The sequence below is a fragment of the Glycine max genome, chromosome 11, assembly GCF_000004515.6.
Source record: "Glycine max cultivar Williams 82 chromosome 11, Glycine_max_v4.0, whole genome shotgun sequence".
In the NCBI taxonomy this organism is placed as follows: Eukaryota; Viridiplantae; Streptophyta; class Magnoliopsida; order Fabales; family Fabaceae; genus Glycine; species Glycine max.
In genome coordinates, this window is record NC_038247.2 from 11,805,355 (window position 1) to 11,819,006 (window position 13,652).

Consider the following 13,652-nt stretch of genomic DNA (forward strand, 5'->3'; position numbering starts at 1 on the left):
GATCGTAGGAAATGACTCGAAATGCAAGATTTTCGTTAGTCCTTACCGTGTTCCATGGAATGGAAATTATATTTATATATGAAATATCTATCAATTTTATTATAAAATTTGATTGGTAATATTAATTGGAGTCTCTCTTCCAATAAATATTATTTTCATTCCATCTACAAATTAAAGCCCAAATCCGAACAAAGTAAGATTATGCTAACCCTATGCTTTCATATTTTCAAGACTCAAAGCATCACCCAAATATAGAAAAGTCTCTTTTGAAGATTTATTCCAAATATGAAGAGTTTGACTTCATATAGCATTTATCAGCATATGTAACTCTTCATTGTTGGTCATACTTCTGGGGATGTACTAACACAAACAAGAGCAATCTCGAGAATATCAAGCATGTGGTTTCTAATGACTTGTGATGTTTTACTGACATTAAAATCAAGAATGTAATCTTGGTCTGTTGGATTACTTAAAACCCACTTTACCAACTCCATTCTCTTAGTCACTGCAGTTTTTCCTGTTAGCGGTTCAAGCAGAATGACACCAAAACTCTAGACATTCCCAGCCATTGTTATTGTCATTATGTATGCATACTCTGCCAACCAAAAAAACAAAATAAGTTAAGAGCTTAGAAACAGTAAAATAGCTTGGTAGTCTCACTGAAATCTAAATCATTAAGAGCATATGCATGCTATGAAGCACGGACACTCCAGTCCCTTGCCATGTTCGGTGTCCGACACGCATCCGTGTCAGTCTCGGTGCTTCATAGTATGCATGAGGAAAAATGTTTAAATGCCATTTTCAAGTAAATGCTCAAGTATTTGATGAATCTATTTAGGTTTGCCTAAACAGAAATAATGTGTTACTCCAGGTCTGCATAATTAATGGAAAAGTTTAACTTGCTTTATTGAAGAGCATAATTCCATACTAGACTCAACATAATCTGAAGAGTTTGACTTCATTGGTCCCTATTAATACTTTCCCCAAAGCATGCACCTTATCCATTAGGTGAGAAGCTGGGAAAGTTGTCTACAATGAAGTCATTGGCTTCAGTTTTACAATTATAGCATTAACTGAGGACATTTTTGCAATTGGATCCTAATATTTCATCATGCTCCATACTACCTATTCATTGGCCCTTTCAACTAATCTCAGGCAATCTCTGCAATGTTGGTGTCACCAATTGTGTTGCTCGTTTGCAACTGAGAGACGTGGCGGAAAGTTCTAAACTTCTAATACCAATTGTTACATTGGTAGTGCAAAACTAACAGAAAAATGAAACTTGCTCTATTGAAGAACAAAATTCTAGACTATATTCAATGGAAGTGTAGACTAGGTGAAGAGAAAATGAAATTCCTAGAGAAATTCAAACTTTCCTATCACATTAACAATGCGTTAGGCCTCTTAGAAGTAAATATTATAAGAGGAGAGCCAAGACTTAAGATTTATTAATAGGACTGAATTGTTTAAGTTGTTGTTTATGGTAGTTATTTCAAGCATACGTAACTGCCTTAAGCAGTTATTGCAGAATAAATTCTGGAGTAACAGCAGGGGGGTTAGGCAGTTTTTTAGTGGGTTGTCAGGAAGGGAGAGACCAGGCTCTCAAACATCTTGGGGGAAACCTATGTATTAACTAGTCTACTCAGTTTCCTGTGTAATTTGTAATTTTTGTTCTGTTTCTTTTGAATAAAATTCAGTCCTTATTCCCTTACCAGTTGGTATCTATCAACTAGTATCAGAGCAACTAGTTCCTGGAGACAAATTCATGGTGTCAACACGCAGCATGGAGGCTAGAATGGAGGCATTGGAGAGGGGGTTTGAAGGCTTGCTGGCGATGCGTGAAACAATAGAGAAGAGTGTTGAACAGTTAAGAGAAGTGCATGCCACAGTGCAAGAAATTCGTGCCAGACAGGAAGAAGAGAGCAGCAAACACAGCCACACAATTTCTCAAGGTAAAACACACGGAAGTCACAATGGAGGACGACACAAAGTGGATAGATGGAGGAAGTTAGAGATACCTGTTTTTGATGGAGAGGATGCGTATGGCTGGACAACCAGAGTAGAGAGGTATTTTGATTTGAAGGGGATGTCTGGAGAGGAAAAGTTGCAGACGGTTATGGTAGCAATGGAAGGGAAAGCGCTGACTTGGTATCAATGGTGGGAGTTTTCTACGCACCATCCAAATTGGGAGGATTTTCGGACAGCGGTTATTAGACGTTTCCAACCCACCATGGTTGGCAGTCCTTTTGAATTGTTGTTGAGTCTCAAACAAACAGGCTCAGTGGAAGAATACAGAGAGAAGTTTGAACTCTATGCTGGTCCGTTAAAGAGTGTAGAATCGGCGTACTTGAGAGGGATTTTTATGAATGGACTAAAGGAAATAATTAGGGCAGAGTTAAAGCTCCATCCAACAGAAAGTTTGTCTGATTTAATGGATTGTGCACAGCGAGTGGATGAGAAAAACTAGTTGTCCATCAAGGGGGGAAATCCAACAAGTGCGATGAGCAGGCCAATGAAGACGTACAACAGCAACCGCACAGTGACGTGGGAACCAAGAGCGAAGCAACAATCCAATGTGTCCGGGACTGGAAGTTCTACCGGAGAGGGAAGTGTAGTGAAGGTTTCCAATACCTTCAGAGGAAGAAACTTTATAAAGTTAACAGATGCGGAGTTACAAGAGAGGTCTAGGAAGGGATTGTGTTTCCAGTGTGATGAAAAGTTTGGTCCAGGCCATGTGTGTGCCAACAAACAGTTACAAGTTTTAGTGTTGACCAAAGAGGATGACGAAGTGGGTACAGCGGGGGATACTAATGCAATTGAGGAAGAGGGGGAGCCAAAAGACCTTCAGTTGTCTATGTGTAGTATTGTTGGCCTGTCATCAAAGAAAACAATTAAGTTGTGGGGTAAGATTGGGAAGGAACAAGTCATGGTACTTATTGATTGTGGAGCCTCTCATAATTTTATTTCAGCCACGTTTGTGAAACAACAAGAATTAGATATGAAGGCAACCTCCATCTATACTGTGGAGGTGGGTGATGGGAGAAAGCTAGATTGTGAAGATATATGTTCCGAATTGACATTGGAGATGCTGGGTCTAAAAATTCAACAAGATTTCTATGTCTTTGATCTTGGAGGAGTGGATGTGGTGTTGGGAATGGAATGGTTGGCTAGTTTGGGAGAAGTAAGAGCAAATTTTCGTGAATTAACTCTTAAAATTCCAATTGCGAACGGATACCACACATTGAAGGGAGACTCGGCTTTAACTAGGGTTGTAGCCTCTTTAAAATCTATCCTAAAGACTCTAAGTGATCAAGATCAAGGATTCCTGGTGAAGTACTGTCACTTGCAAGGGGAAGGTAGAGAGTCAACAATTTATCCTGCTTGGACAAAATCGATTTTGGAAGAGTATGAATCAGTCTTTCAAGAGTCGAAAGGATTACCACCCCCTAGGAGGCAAGATCATGTGATTCGATTGAAGGAAGAGTCTAATATTCCCAACATCAGACCTTATAGGTACCCACATTACCAGAAAAATGAAATTGAAAGGTTAGTAGATGATATGCTTAACTCTGGTATAATCAGAACTAGTGTTAGTCCTTATTCTAGTCCTATAATCTTGGTGAAGAAAAAAGATGGTGGATGGCATTTTTGTGTAGATTATCGGGCTCTTAACAAGATTACTATACCATATAAGTTTCCTATTCCTATTGTAGATGAACTGCTTGATGAATTGGGAGGAGCGATGGTTTTTTCAAAGTTGGATTTACGATCTGGTTACCATCAGATCAGGATGCGTGAGGAGGACATTCATAAAACGGCTTTCCGGACTCATGAAGGGCATTATGAGTTTGTTGTCATGCCATTTGGACTCACCAATGCACCTTCCACCTTCCAATCTCTTATGAACGAGGTGCTAAAGCCATATTTGAGGAAATTTGTACTTGTTTTCTTTGACGATATTCTGGTTTACAGCAAAGGTGAGGATGACCATAAGGAGCATTTACGGGCTGTTTTGGCATTGTTGAAGGAGAACCAGTTGTTTGCTAATAAGAAAAAAATGTACTTTTAGCCAAACTCAATTGGAATATTTGGGTCATATCATTTCTGCAAAAGGCGTGGCAGTAGACCCCCGAAAAATTGATGCTATGTTGGACTATCCTATACCCAAGGATGTTAAGGCTCTAAGGGGATTTTTGGGGTTGATGGGTTACTATAGAAGGTTTGTTAAGGACTATGGTAAGATAGCCCGACCTTTGACTCAATTGTTGAAGAAAGATAAGTTTCAGTGGAATGAGGAAGCACAAGCTGCCTTGGAAAACTTAAAGCAATTGGTGGCTGAATTGCCTATTCTGACAGTCCCAGATTTTTCCAAAATGTTTACTATAGAAACTGATGCATCCAACAAAGGGCTAGGAGTAGTTCTAATGCAGGAGGGCAAACCTGTGGCTTTTCTCAGCCAAACTTTATCTGATAGGGCGCAAACTAAGTCAGTGTATGAGAGGGAATTAATGGCAATTGTGATGGCTGTCCAAAAATGGAGGCACTACTTGTTGGGAAGGCACTTCATAATTTTAACTGATCAGAAGAGCCTCAAATTCCTCACTGAACAGCGAGTAATGGGCGAGGAATATTTCAGGTGGACCTCTAAACTCATGGGTTTGGATTTTGAGATACAATATAGACCAGGAAAGGAAAACGGGGTGGCTGATGCTCTCTCTAGAAAGATGACATTTTCAGCTTTGTCTTCAGTCCACTTTGAGCAATTAAAAGATTGGGAAACTGAAATTCACTGTGATCCTTAGCTCCAAGGAATCATTCATGATCTGATACAAGATATTAATTCCCATCCAGGCTATAAATTTCAGAACCAGAAACTGTTAGTGCTTCCCAAAGGCTCTTCTCGAATTCCATTGTTGTTACAAGAATTTTACAATTCGGCTGTGGGGGGACATTCGGATTTCTTTAGAACCTATAAACGAATTTCAGAAGTTGTTTATTGGGAGGGAATGCGGAAAGACATCCAGCAACATGTAGCTATATGTGAGGTATGCCAAATGAATAAATATCAAGCTCTTTCTCCAGCAGGACTTCTTCAACCATTGCCTATACCAACTCAAGTGTGGGCTGATATATCCATGGACTTCATTGAAGGGCTACCCAAGGCTCACGGATAAAATGTCATCTTAGTAGTGGTTGATAGATTGACTAAATACGCTCATTTCCTTGCACTTAGCCATCCCTTTACTGCAAAAGAGGTTGCTGAAGTTTTTATCAAAGAGATAGTTAAATTGCACGGGTTCCCTTCTTCGATTGTATCGGATTGTGACAAAATTTTTCTCAGCCACTTTTGGTCAGAATTGTTCAAATTGGCCGGCACTAGACTTAAATTTAGCTCTGCTTACCATCCCCAAACAGATGGCCAAACCGAGGTGGTCAATCGTTGCTTGGAGACTTATCTGCGGTGCCTCACAGGAACTAAACCTCAACAATGGCCTAAGTGGTTAAGTTGGGCTAAGTTTTGGTTTAACACCAACTACAACAACTCTCTGAAATTGACTCCTTTCAAAGGTGTATGGTCGTGACCCACCCCATCTTTTGAAAGGAGCCACTATTCCATCAATTGTGGAAGAAGTAACTGTGATGACTAATGACAGGGACCAAATGTTACATGATCTCAAAGGAAATTTGGCCAAGGCGCAGAATCAAATGAAGAAGTATGCTGACCGATCTAGGCGTTCAATACCATTAAATGTTAGCGATTGGGTGTATCTCAAGTTACAGCCATATAGGCTACGGTCATTGGCTAGGAAGACAAATGAGAAGCTTAGTCCACATTTTTATGGTCCTTACCAAATCACAAAACAGATTGGGGCAGTTGCTTTTGAGTTAGTCCTTCCACCGGAGAGTAAAATCCACCCGGTATTCCATGTTTCTTTACTCAAGAAGGCTCTTTCCCCTTCAGCGAATCCTCAACCTTTACCACCTATGTTATTGGAGGAGTTGGAGTTGCAGGTAACACCGGCTGCTGTAAAAGCGGTGCGTAACACTGCTACAGGGATTGCCGAGGTGCTTATTCAATGGACTGACCTCCCAAACTTTGAAGCCACTTGGGAACTAGTAGACACCATCATGCACCAATTTCCTTCTTTTCACCTTGAGGACAAGGTGACTCTTTTGGGGGGGGGGGGAGTATTGTTAGGCCTCTTATAAGTAAATATTATAAGAGGAGAGCCAAGACTTAAGATTTATTAATAGGACTGAATTGTTTCAGTTGTTGTTTATGGTAGTTATTTCAAGCAGTTGTTATTTTAATTAGGTGTGTGTGTTTTTAGGACCATACATAACTGCCTTAAGCAGTTATTGCAGAATAAATTATGTGTGTGTTTTTAGGACCATACGTAACTGCCTTAAGCAGTTATTGCAGAATAAATTCTGGAGTAACAGTAGGGGGGTTAGGCAGTTTTTTAGTGGGTTGTCAGGAAGGGAGAGACCAGGCTCTCAAACATCTTGGGGGAAACCTATGTATTAACTAGTCTACTCAGTTTCCTGTGTAATTTGTAATTTCTGTTCTGTTTCTTTTGAATAAAATTCAGTCCTTATTCCCTTACCAGTTGGTATCTATCACAATGTTAGCCAAAAGACACATTTTTCTCTCATTGTTAGGATACAATTAGTAACTAACTGATAACTTCTCTAACTAACTAACTGTTGAGTCCGTTTAGGCCCTGTTAACCAATGGCCCATCCATTTTCCTTTTGACATAAGCATGTTTAATCACTGCCCCCTATCACAGTGATTGAATAATAACCCAGGATTGATATTATGCAAATGATAGAGACAACTTTGCTTAAAATATCTACAAAAATTTGTTCACTTTTTGGAATTCAAAAACTATTTAACCCCCATTGCCCCTAAAAATTTATATAGTCTTTGGTGGATGAACATATATGACAAACTAATAGGAAGGAATATAAGGTTGAAGAGTTTCTGATTTGGAGGAATATAATCAACAGAACCAACAACTGCATAAAAATTCCGTGTACTCTTTGAGGGATCAGTCACCTTGTACTGTTCAATATCCCCAACTAGAGGCTCCTTAAGGGACTTCAGCATAATACTTTTACTTGTCAAATCAAGGAGCATTATTGGACTAGAGGCAAATTCATGAAGTAAAGGCAGTATTTGAGCTACCCCAACATCTATACTATATCTACTAGCCCAATCTAAAGAGTTTTCCATACTTCCATGAAGAACATCAAAGAGGGAACCCTTTGAGATATATTCATATAGTATATAAGCGGTATCAATGGACAGAACATACGCCAAAGGAGTCATGACATTTAAATTGTTCAAATGTGCCAACACTTCTAGCTCTTTCACAAATTTATCATGACTTCCCACTGACAATATCTTGTCAGAACAGTTTAGTTTCTTGACAAAATAGATTGATTTGGACGGCATGATGACCTTATAATAAGTTGAAAACCTTGTTTTCAGAGTAACATCTTTTAATGCTTCAACAACAGCTTCCATGGCTTTGTAGAAGTCAATGCTTGATCTGTGTATTCCATTAGGAGTTAATAAGTTACTTTGGATGACCTGAGGATGTTGATGATCTTCTCTTGACGGTAAATGCTCATCATTAACCCTGTAATAGTGTCGTGACACTGACACAATGAGCAGGATGACAAGGCCAACAAGAACATTGCAATGAGAACTGCCACTGATAGATATTCCCTTCTTAGAGACAGTGTTGGGCCTGTTGGCTATTGGGTTGTACTGTACAGTATTATTTACCAGGCCAGTTTCAGAAGATACAACTTCAACATGTTCACTGAATTTTGGAATTTCACCAGACAGTAGTGGATTGTTAGCAAGTAACAACTGTGTCAAAGCTGATATTTCAGTTAGTTCCTTGTGACATGGACAAGAAAATTTGTTATTTGAGAGATCCAATGTTAGGAATTTTATAATTCCAAATTAATTAATATGGTCTACATATTGTATTATAACATTTATATTAGTTATTTACATTTAAATGGGTTCAATATAAAGTGATCTATTTAAGTGAGCCCATTAGACTGCCAACAGATAATTGATATGGACTTAATGAGAGGAAACCAGTTTGGCCCATTAGGGGATAATGGGAACCCTAATAGGTTTAAAACACAAGGCAGGGTTATGGTCTCCAATATACCAAATCAACAAACAGTTTCTCCTCTCCCCATCTGAAGAGAAAACGAAGGTCCCATAAGGAAGAAGGTGATTTGGTTGAGGAAGGTCATTAAACCAATTATTCGTGACCACTGTCAGATTCCGCTGCATGTTAATCAAGCTCTATGGATCCAGGTATTCCTTAAAACCTCTTGATAATCTGACGTAATGTGTTTTGGTGCTCATTTGGTATTGTATATGGTTTATTGAAAATTCCCAACATCCAAAACTTCCAGGTTAACAAAATTACCAAAACTGCTAACAATATTACCACTAAAGTGGTTGCTACTAAGATTCAGTGACACCAGCAGACTCTGCAGCATGCTTGGTATCATACCACTTAGCTGGTTTTCCCTAAGTTGGAGTTCAATTAGAAGTTTCAGGTTTTCAATGAATGTTGGTATGGAACCACTCAGATTGTTGCTTTGCAAGTTCAGGAAAGTAAGACTGCTCAACTTTGTAATCTCAGATGGAATTGATCCACCCAGAGAATTCCAGCTTAAATTCAATATTGACAACTTATGAAGTTGGCCAATTTCAATAGGGATTCCACCATAAAGCCTGTTCATTTGAAGCTTCAAGACTTGAAGATCGGTAAGATTACCAAGCAGTGGTGGCAATACACCAGTCTAGTGATTCTCAGCTATTATTATAACGTTAATGTGCTTACAAACTCATTCATTTGCTTGATGTATAACTTAGTGAGAGTGATGAAAAACTTTATTGTTATTGTAATACAATAATAGCTTAACCATACATGTTTCTGCTTCTGCTTGCGGTGTTGACACTCAAAGTTAATTAACATGTTTTTTGTTCAATTTGTATTGCCTGTGGGTACAAGTAGTTCACTAACATAAGAAGTTAAGACGCTTTTATATTTTTTTTGCTTGAGTGAACCATCACTGGTATATAGCATTACCATCACGGCATACATTGTTTTTGTTATAAATATCTTTCGAGATATGTATCTCATTTTACACTTTAGTGGTTATTACATTGTTGTTCATGTCGGAGTATTGTTTAATGTTAAAGTTATGTGTATTGTGAGTGAATCATAATTTTTCATTTGATATTCAATACATTGATTAATACGGACAATTTGGATTAATTGTTATATTGAATTTTGAATTGTTTATTTGGACAGTTTGAGAATAGTCATTTCTTATACTTAATTCATACTTATAGGTTAAGTATGTTGTGTTAAATTTGATGAAATTTTAGTTTAGTGCATATTTGATCGTGGTGAATTCATGTCATCCTTTCATGATGAAATACTGTCGAAATTTCATCAAATTTTACATAACCTACTTAACTTGTATGTATGAATAAATCAAGTATAAAAAACATCTTTTTGAATGGGATAAGGTCACACTTTTTTATGAAAAAAGTGAGATTTTCATGTATATGTCATAATTTAGCCGGTATCACAATACACAAAACATAGATCAAAGTTGGATGAAAGCATCACACTTGAGTGACGAGTATGAAAAAGGGGTTGAAGATTTCTTTCAATTTGCACAACAAAATGCACCAATAATGAGTGAAAAATATTTATGTGTATGTCTTAAATGTGTGAATGAGAGAAGACAGTCATTGAATGATATTAAATCATATTTTATATGTGAGGGGATGTATTTAATTTATACAAAATAAATATGACATGATGAATTGTGTCTGATACAGTGACCCGGTTAAAGTAGAAATCAAAGATAGTATAAAAGACATGATACACGATCTTATGATACACGATCTTAGACATGAGGATTTTCAGCCAACAAATATATCTTATTATGATAAATTAGAAATTGTAATTAATACTAAGTAACTAACTAAAATTTAAAATTATTTATATTTACTAAAAAATAATAAAGTATTCCATACTATCTTTGTAATAGGAATGTCGGTTTTACCTCCCCTAGGCTGCCAAGAACCAGGCAATAAGTTTTGCTTTTTTTCATAACCGAAAAGTTTAGGTGAGATAAAACTCACACCGAATAAAAAAATATTTACATAAATACAAAATACTTGTATATTATCGATAAAATTCTTGTATTAATAAGAGGAATCAAATTCATATTCGTTAGAGAGAGAAAAAAATTGTGCAAAGCTAATATTTGTTGAGGGGAACAAGCTTATACTTCATAGCAAGCGAGAGTCCAGGGCAGTTATATATCCACCGTTTTTATACACGCACCACTAAAAGCCACGTGTACTAGTACACCACAGCAAGTAACTCAAGTATCTCCTAAGGTGGACGTAGAACTAAAGGCCACCTTCAACTTTTGTCTCTGCAAAACCAACACGTGTTCAGCATGCACCATCCAAAACATTCCAAATACTCTTGGGCATGTAGAAGTCAAATTAATTAACACTTCTACGCTTACACCAAACCTTTTTTTCCAAAACAAAAACCAATGAGTCATGGCCAAACCAAGAAGCCACAAGCAGACGGTGAACCCACCGAATGCGGCGACGTTTTCGGTGTCTCCACCGCCGCGGAGCCTCACGCTGCGCCGGTGGTGTCCGCCGGTATCGGTTCGGCTGCCATAGATGGCGACCCCATAACCATCGGAGAAGCTCTGGAAGCGGCGGCAATATCGATCGGGGATAAACCAGTGGACCAAAATGACGCCGATGCGATTGGCGTCGCGGAGATTAGGGCCACCGGAGAGAATAAGGTGAGGTCCGGTGGGGTGGGTGAAACCGCACAAGAAGCAGCTACTTTCAACAGTCACGTCATGCGAGTCCAAGACATGACGAAACTTTCCGATATCTTAACGGTAAGAACACCGTTACAATTATGCATGAGCAAGGTTTTGCATTTGTTAATATCACAGTAAATCACAGATAAATGTGACCATTATTGTGGTCGTAAACAGTTAAAAAAAGTTGTGATGTTATGAATCAAATCATGATGGCATGCCGTTTTTTAAAACCTTGTACAGGAAGCTCCCGTTTTAGGCATGAGTTAGATAAGGTGACAGGAGCCTGATTTATGAAACCTTCTAAAAATATTATTAACTAATTTTTTATTTATAGAAAATTGAACGCAAGAATCAATTTATAGATAATATTTAGAGTAAATATTATTTTTTTTAAAAAAATCGTTTTTGAATTAGTAACATTTGTTATTATCTTGTTAGAATGCACTCAGGATCGGTATTTGCATATTATAGGTTTAAGACGAAATAATATATGTAGAATTTTTATGTATAAGTATTTTTTTGGAAGAGTATTAAAATATAGATATATGTTTTATAAAAAAATGAGATGCTTAATTTTATTAAAATGATATAAATATTTAATATATTTATATCTATATTTCATAAAAATATATACATATAATTGTATTAAAATAATATATTTTATTACAAAAAATATTTTTTGTACTGAAAAATAAGTACAATACAAAATATTACATATTCACAAAAAAATACAAAATATTATATATGAATAGACGTTTAATTTTATTTTTTTTTGGAAAAAATATTTTTTTTATTTAATAATTAGGTAATTTAAAATTAGGAAATGAAAGATTTTTAAAAAAGCGGGTAAGTTTAAGTTATTGCCGACAAATTGAAAACTCTTTCTAACCTCACGTTAAAGTTTCTTTTTTCCTTCCGTAATGGGACCCGGACCCGTTCCGTCATCCCTCAAATAAGAAATTCAATATTTTTTTAAAGTAAGAAATTCAATATTTAAAAGTTAGTAAATCATTAAAATATTGTTCAAATCATAATCATTAAAATAACGCTACTTTTTTCTTTCAATATTTAGAACTGATACACCAAATTTTAATTTGAAAAAAAATATCAATTAAAAAAGGAGACATGATTCTTTTTTGGTAGGCCGGAGACATGATTAAATATGGTTAATTTTGCTTTAGCAATTAAAGTATTCTAATATTTATTAAAGACTAAGTTAGATATTTCTTTTTTTCAACAAGTTAGATGCTTTTCTCTAAAAGTTTGGAAATTTTGAGTGGATTCAGGAAAATTTTATTGATAACTATTTTTTATTTAAAAGACTTCAGTCCAAAGAAATCAAAGTCTTAAAAAAATTAGAAATCAAATTTATTTTCTTATATATCATTAATTCGGTTAATAAATTTGGCTAGAGTTCTTAGAAGAAATTAATTAATGTGTTACACATAACACGCACTTCGTATAACTTGATTTTAAGTGGGTCTCCTTAAATAAATTCACAATAACTATATAGTTTTTTTAGAGAGAGAATTATAAAGTTAGATTTTTATTAAAATTATTTAATTGTAAAAACGAGTGTTACAAAACTTTTCTAAGGATATAAAAGAGTGACTTGAACAAGTGTGTGAAAGTGTCATTATATATGTGCAGTAGTTTGATATGAGTAATATGATGTTTACATATAAATGTTTACCACAATTTATATAATGAAAGAGAAATACAAAAATATAAAAAAAGAGACAAAAATATGTGTATCAATATGTTCTTTCTTTTGGAAGTAGAAGTAATCCTAGGGAGCTTATATACCAGAATCAATTTACATGAATATAATTCTTTGAAGTTATTTTTTATCTTCAAGCATTCATTTATTTGCAATCTAACGGATAAGATTAATTATGATATCTTATAGGATGCGGCGGAGAAGCTCCCCGTGGACAAGGCGGTGACAAAAGAAGATGCTGAGGCTGTGTATACTGCAGAGGTGCAGTTTCCATGGCAGAGAGATGCGGCGGAAGTGGTTGCTGAACCTGGCGGAGTGGCGGCATCCATGGCCACCGCAGCTAACCTAAATGAACTAAGTTGAAGTTTGAAGTGCAGTGCTTCCTCTTTTTTAAATGTGTTATTGAGTAAAATTAAAGTAGCTTTATAACTGCTGAATATGCAAATGGTATCTTGTTAACTACTAGTTCTTTGTTTTTTACTAGTCTGGTACTATGTCATTGTAAATTTTTTTAGTATTGAAAAAATGCTTTATAAAAGTGGTGAAACCTTGCAGCTGATGGTCCAAAAGGAAGTGCTGAGTTATCATTCCTTAAGCAAATTTAACTAATTTTATATTATTTAATTTATCATTCTTGAAATATCTTTCATTTATTTTCAATGACTCTTTTTATTTATGATATCAAAATGATTTTTTGTTCTTGTTACCTTGTTGGCAAGTATATCAATTAGTCACAAGTAGTGATCTTTTTATTTATGATATCAAAATGATTTTTTGTTCTTGTTACCTTGTTGGCAAGTATATCAATTAGTCACAAGTAGTGAAGTTAAAATAAAAGTCTATGTGTCGAATCTACAAAATTTTATTTGTACTTAGTTGATGTATGTCTAATTTGCAAGCAAGAAAAAAGGAATTGTAATGGATAGAAGAAATAAAGAATTTGAAAATTAAAAGAATAAGGGAGGAATGGTTAGAGAATGAGGATTTTTCCTATGAGATAGGTTCAGGTTTTG

The 13,652-nt window shown here is 35.9% G+C and overlaps 1 protein-coding gene and 1 pseudogene across 1 annotated transcript; one reads left to right on the forward strand and one right to left on the reverse strand.

Annotated features, from left to right (window-relative positions):
• Nucleotides 1–314: 314 nt before the first annotated feature.
• On the reverse strand, nucleotides 315–8,783 carry LOC102664300 (leucine-rich repeat receptor-like tyrosine-protein kinase PXC3; annotated as a pseudogene).
• A 1,154-nt stretch (nucleotides 8,784–9,937) lies between these two features.
• Nucleotides 9,938–13,196, forward strand: LOC100798494 (late embryogenesis abundant protein 3). The gene is made up of 2 exons (XM_003538009.5): nucleotides 9,938–10,994; nucleotides 12,829–13,196. The coding sequence occupies exons 1-2, from the start codon at nucleotides 10,629–10,631 to the stop codon at nucleotides 13,000–13,002; spliced, it is 540 nt and encodes a 179-aa protein (XP_003538057.1). The 5' UTR covers nucleotides 9,938–10,628; the 3' UTR covers nucleotides 13,003–13,196.
• The last annotated feature ends 456 nt before the right edge of the window (nucleotides 13,197–13,652 follow it).

What these genes read in the sequence shown, in the direction of transcription:
- LOC100798494 (XM_003538009.5), top strand. Translation starts at nt 10,629, where the DNA reads ATGAGTCATGGCCAAACCAAGAAGCCACAAGCAGACGGTGAACCCACC. An exon ending in AACTTTCCGATATCTTAACG is followed by an intron (nt 10,995 to 12,828) that starts GTAAGAACACCG and finishes GATATCTTATAG; the next exon opens with GATGCGGCGGAGAAGCTCCC.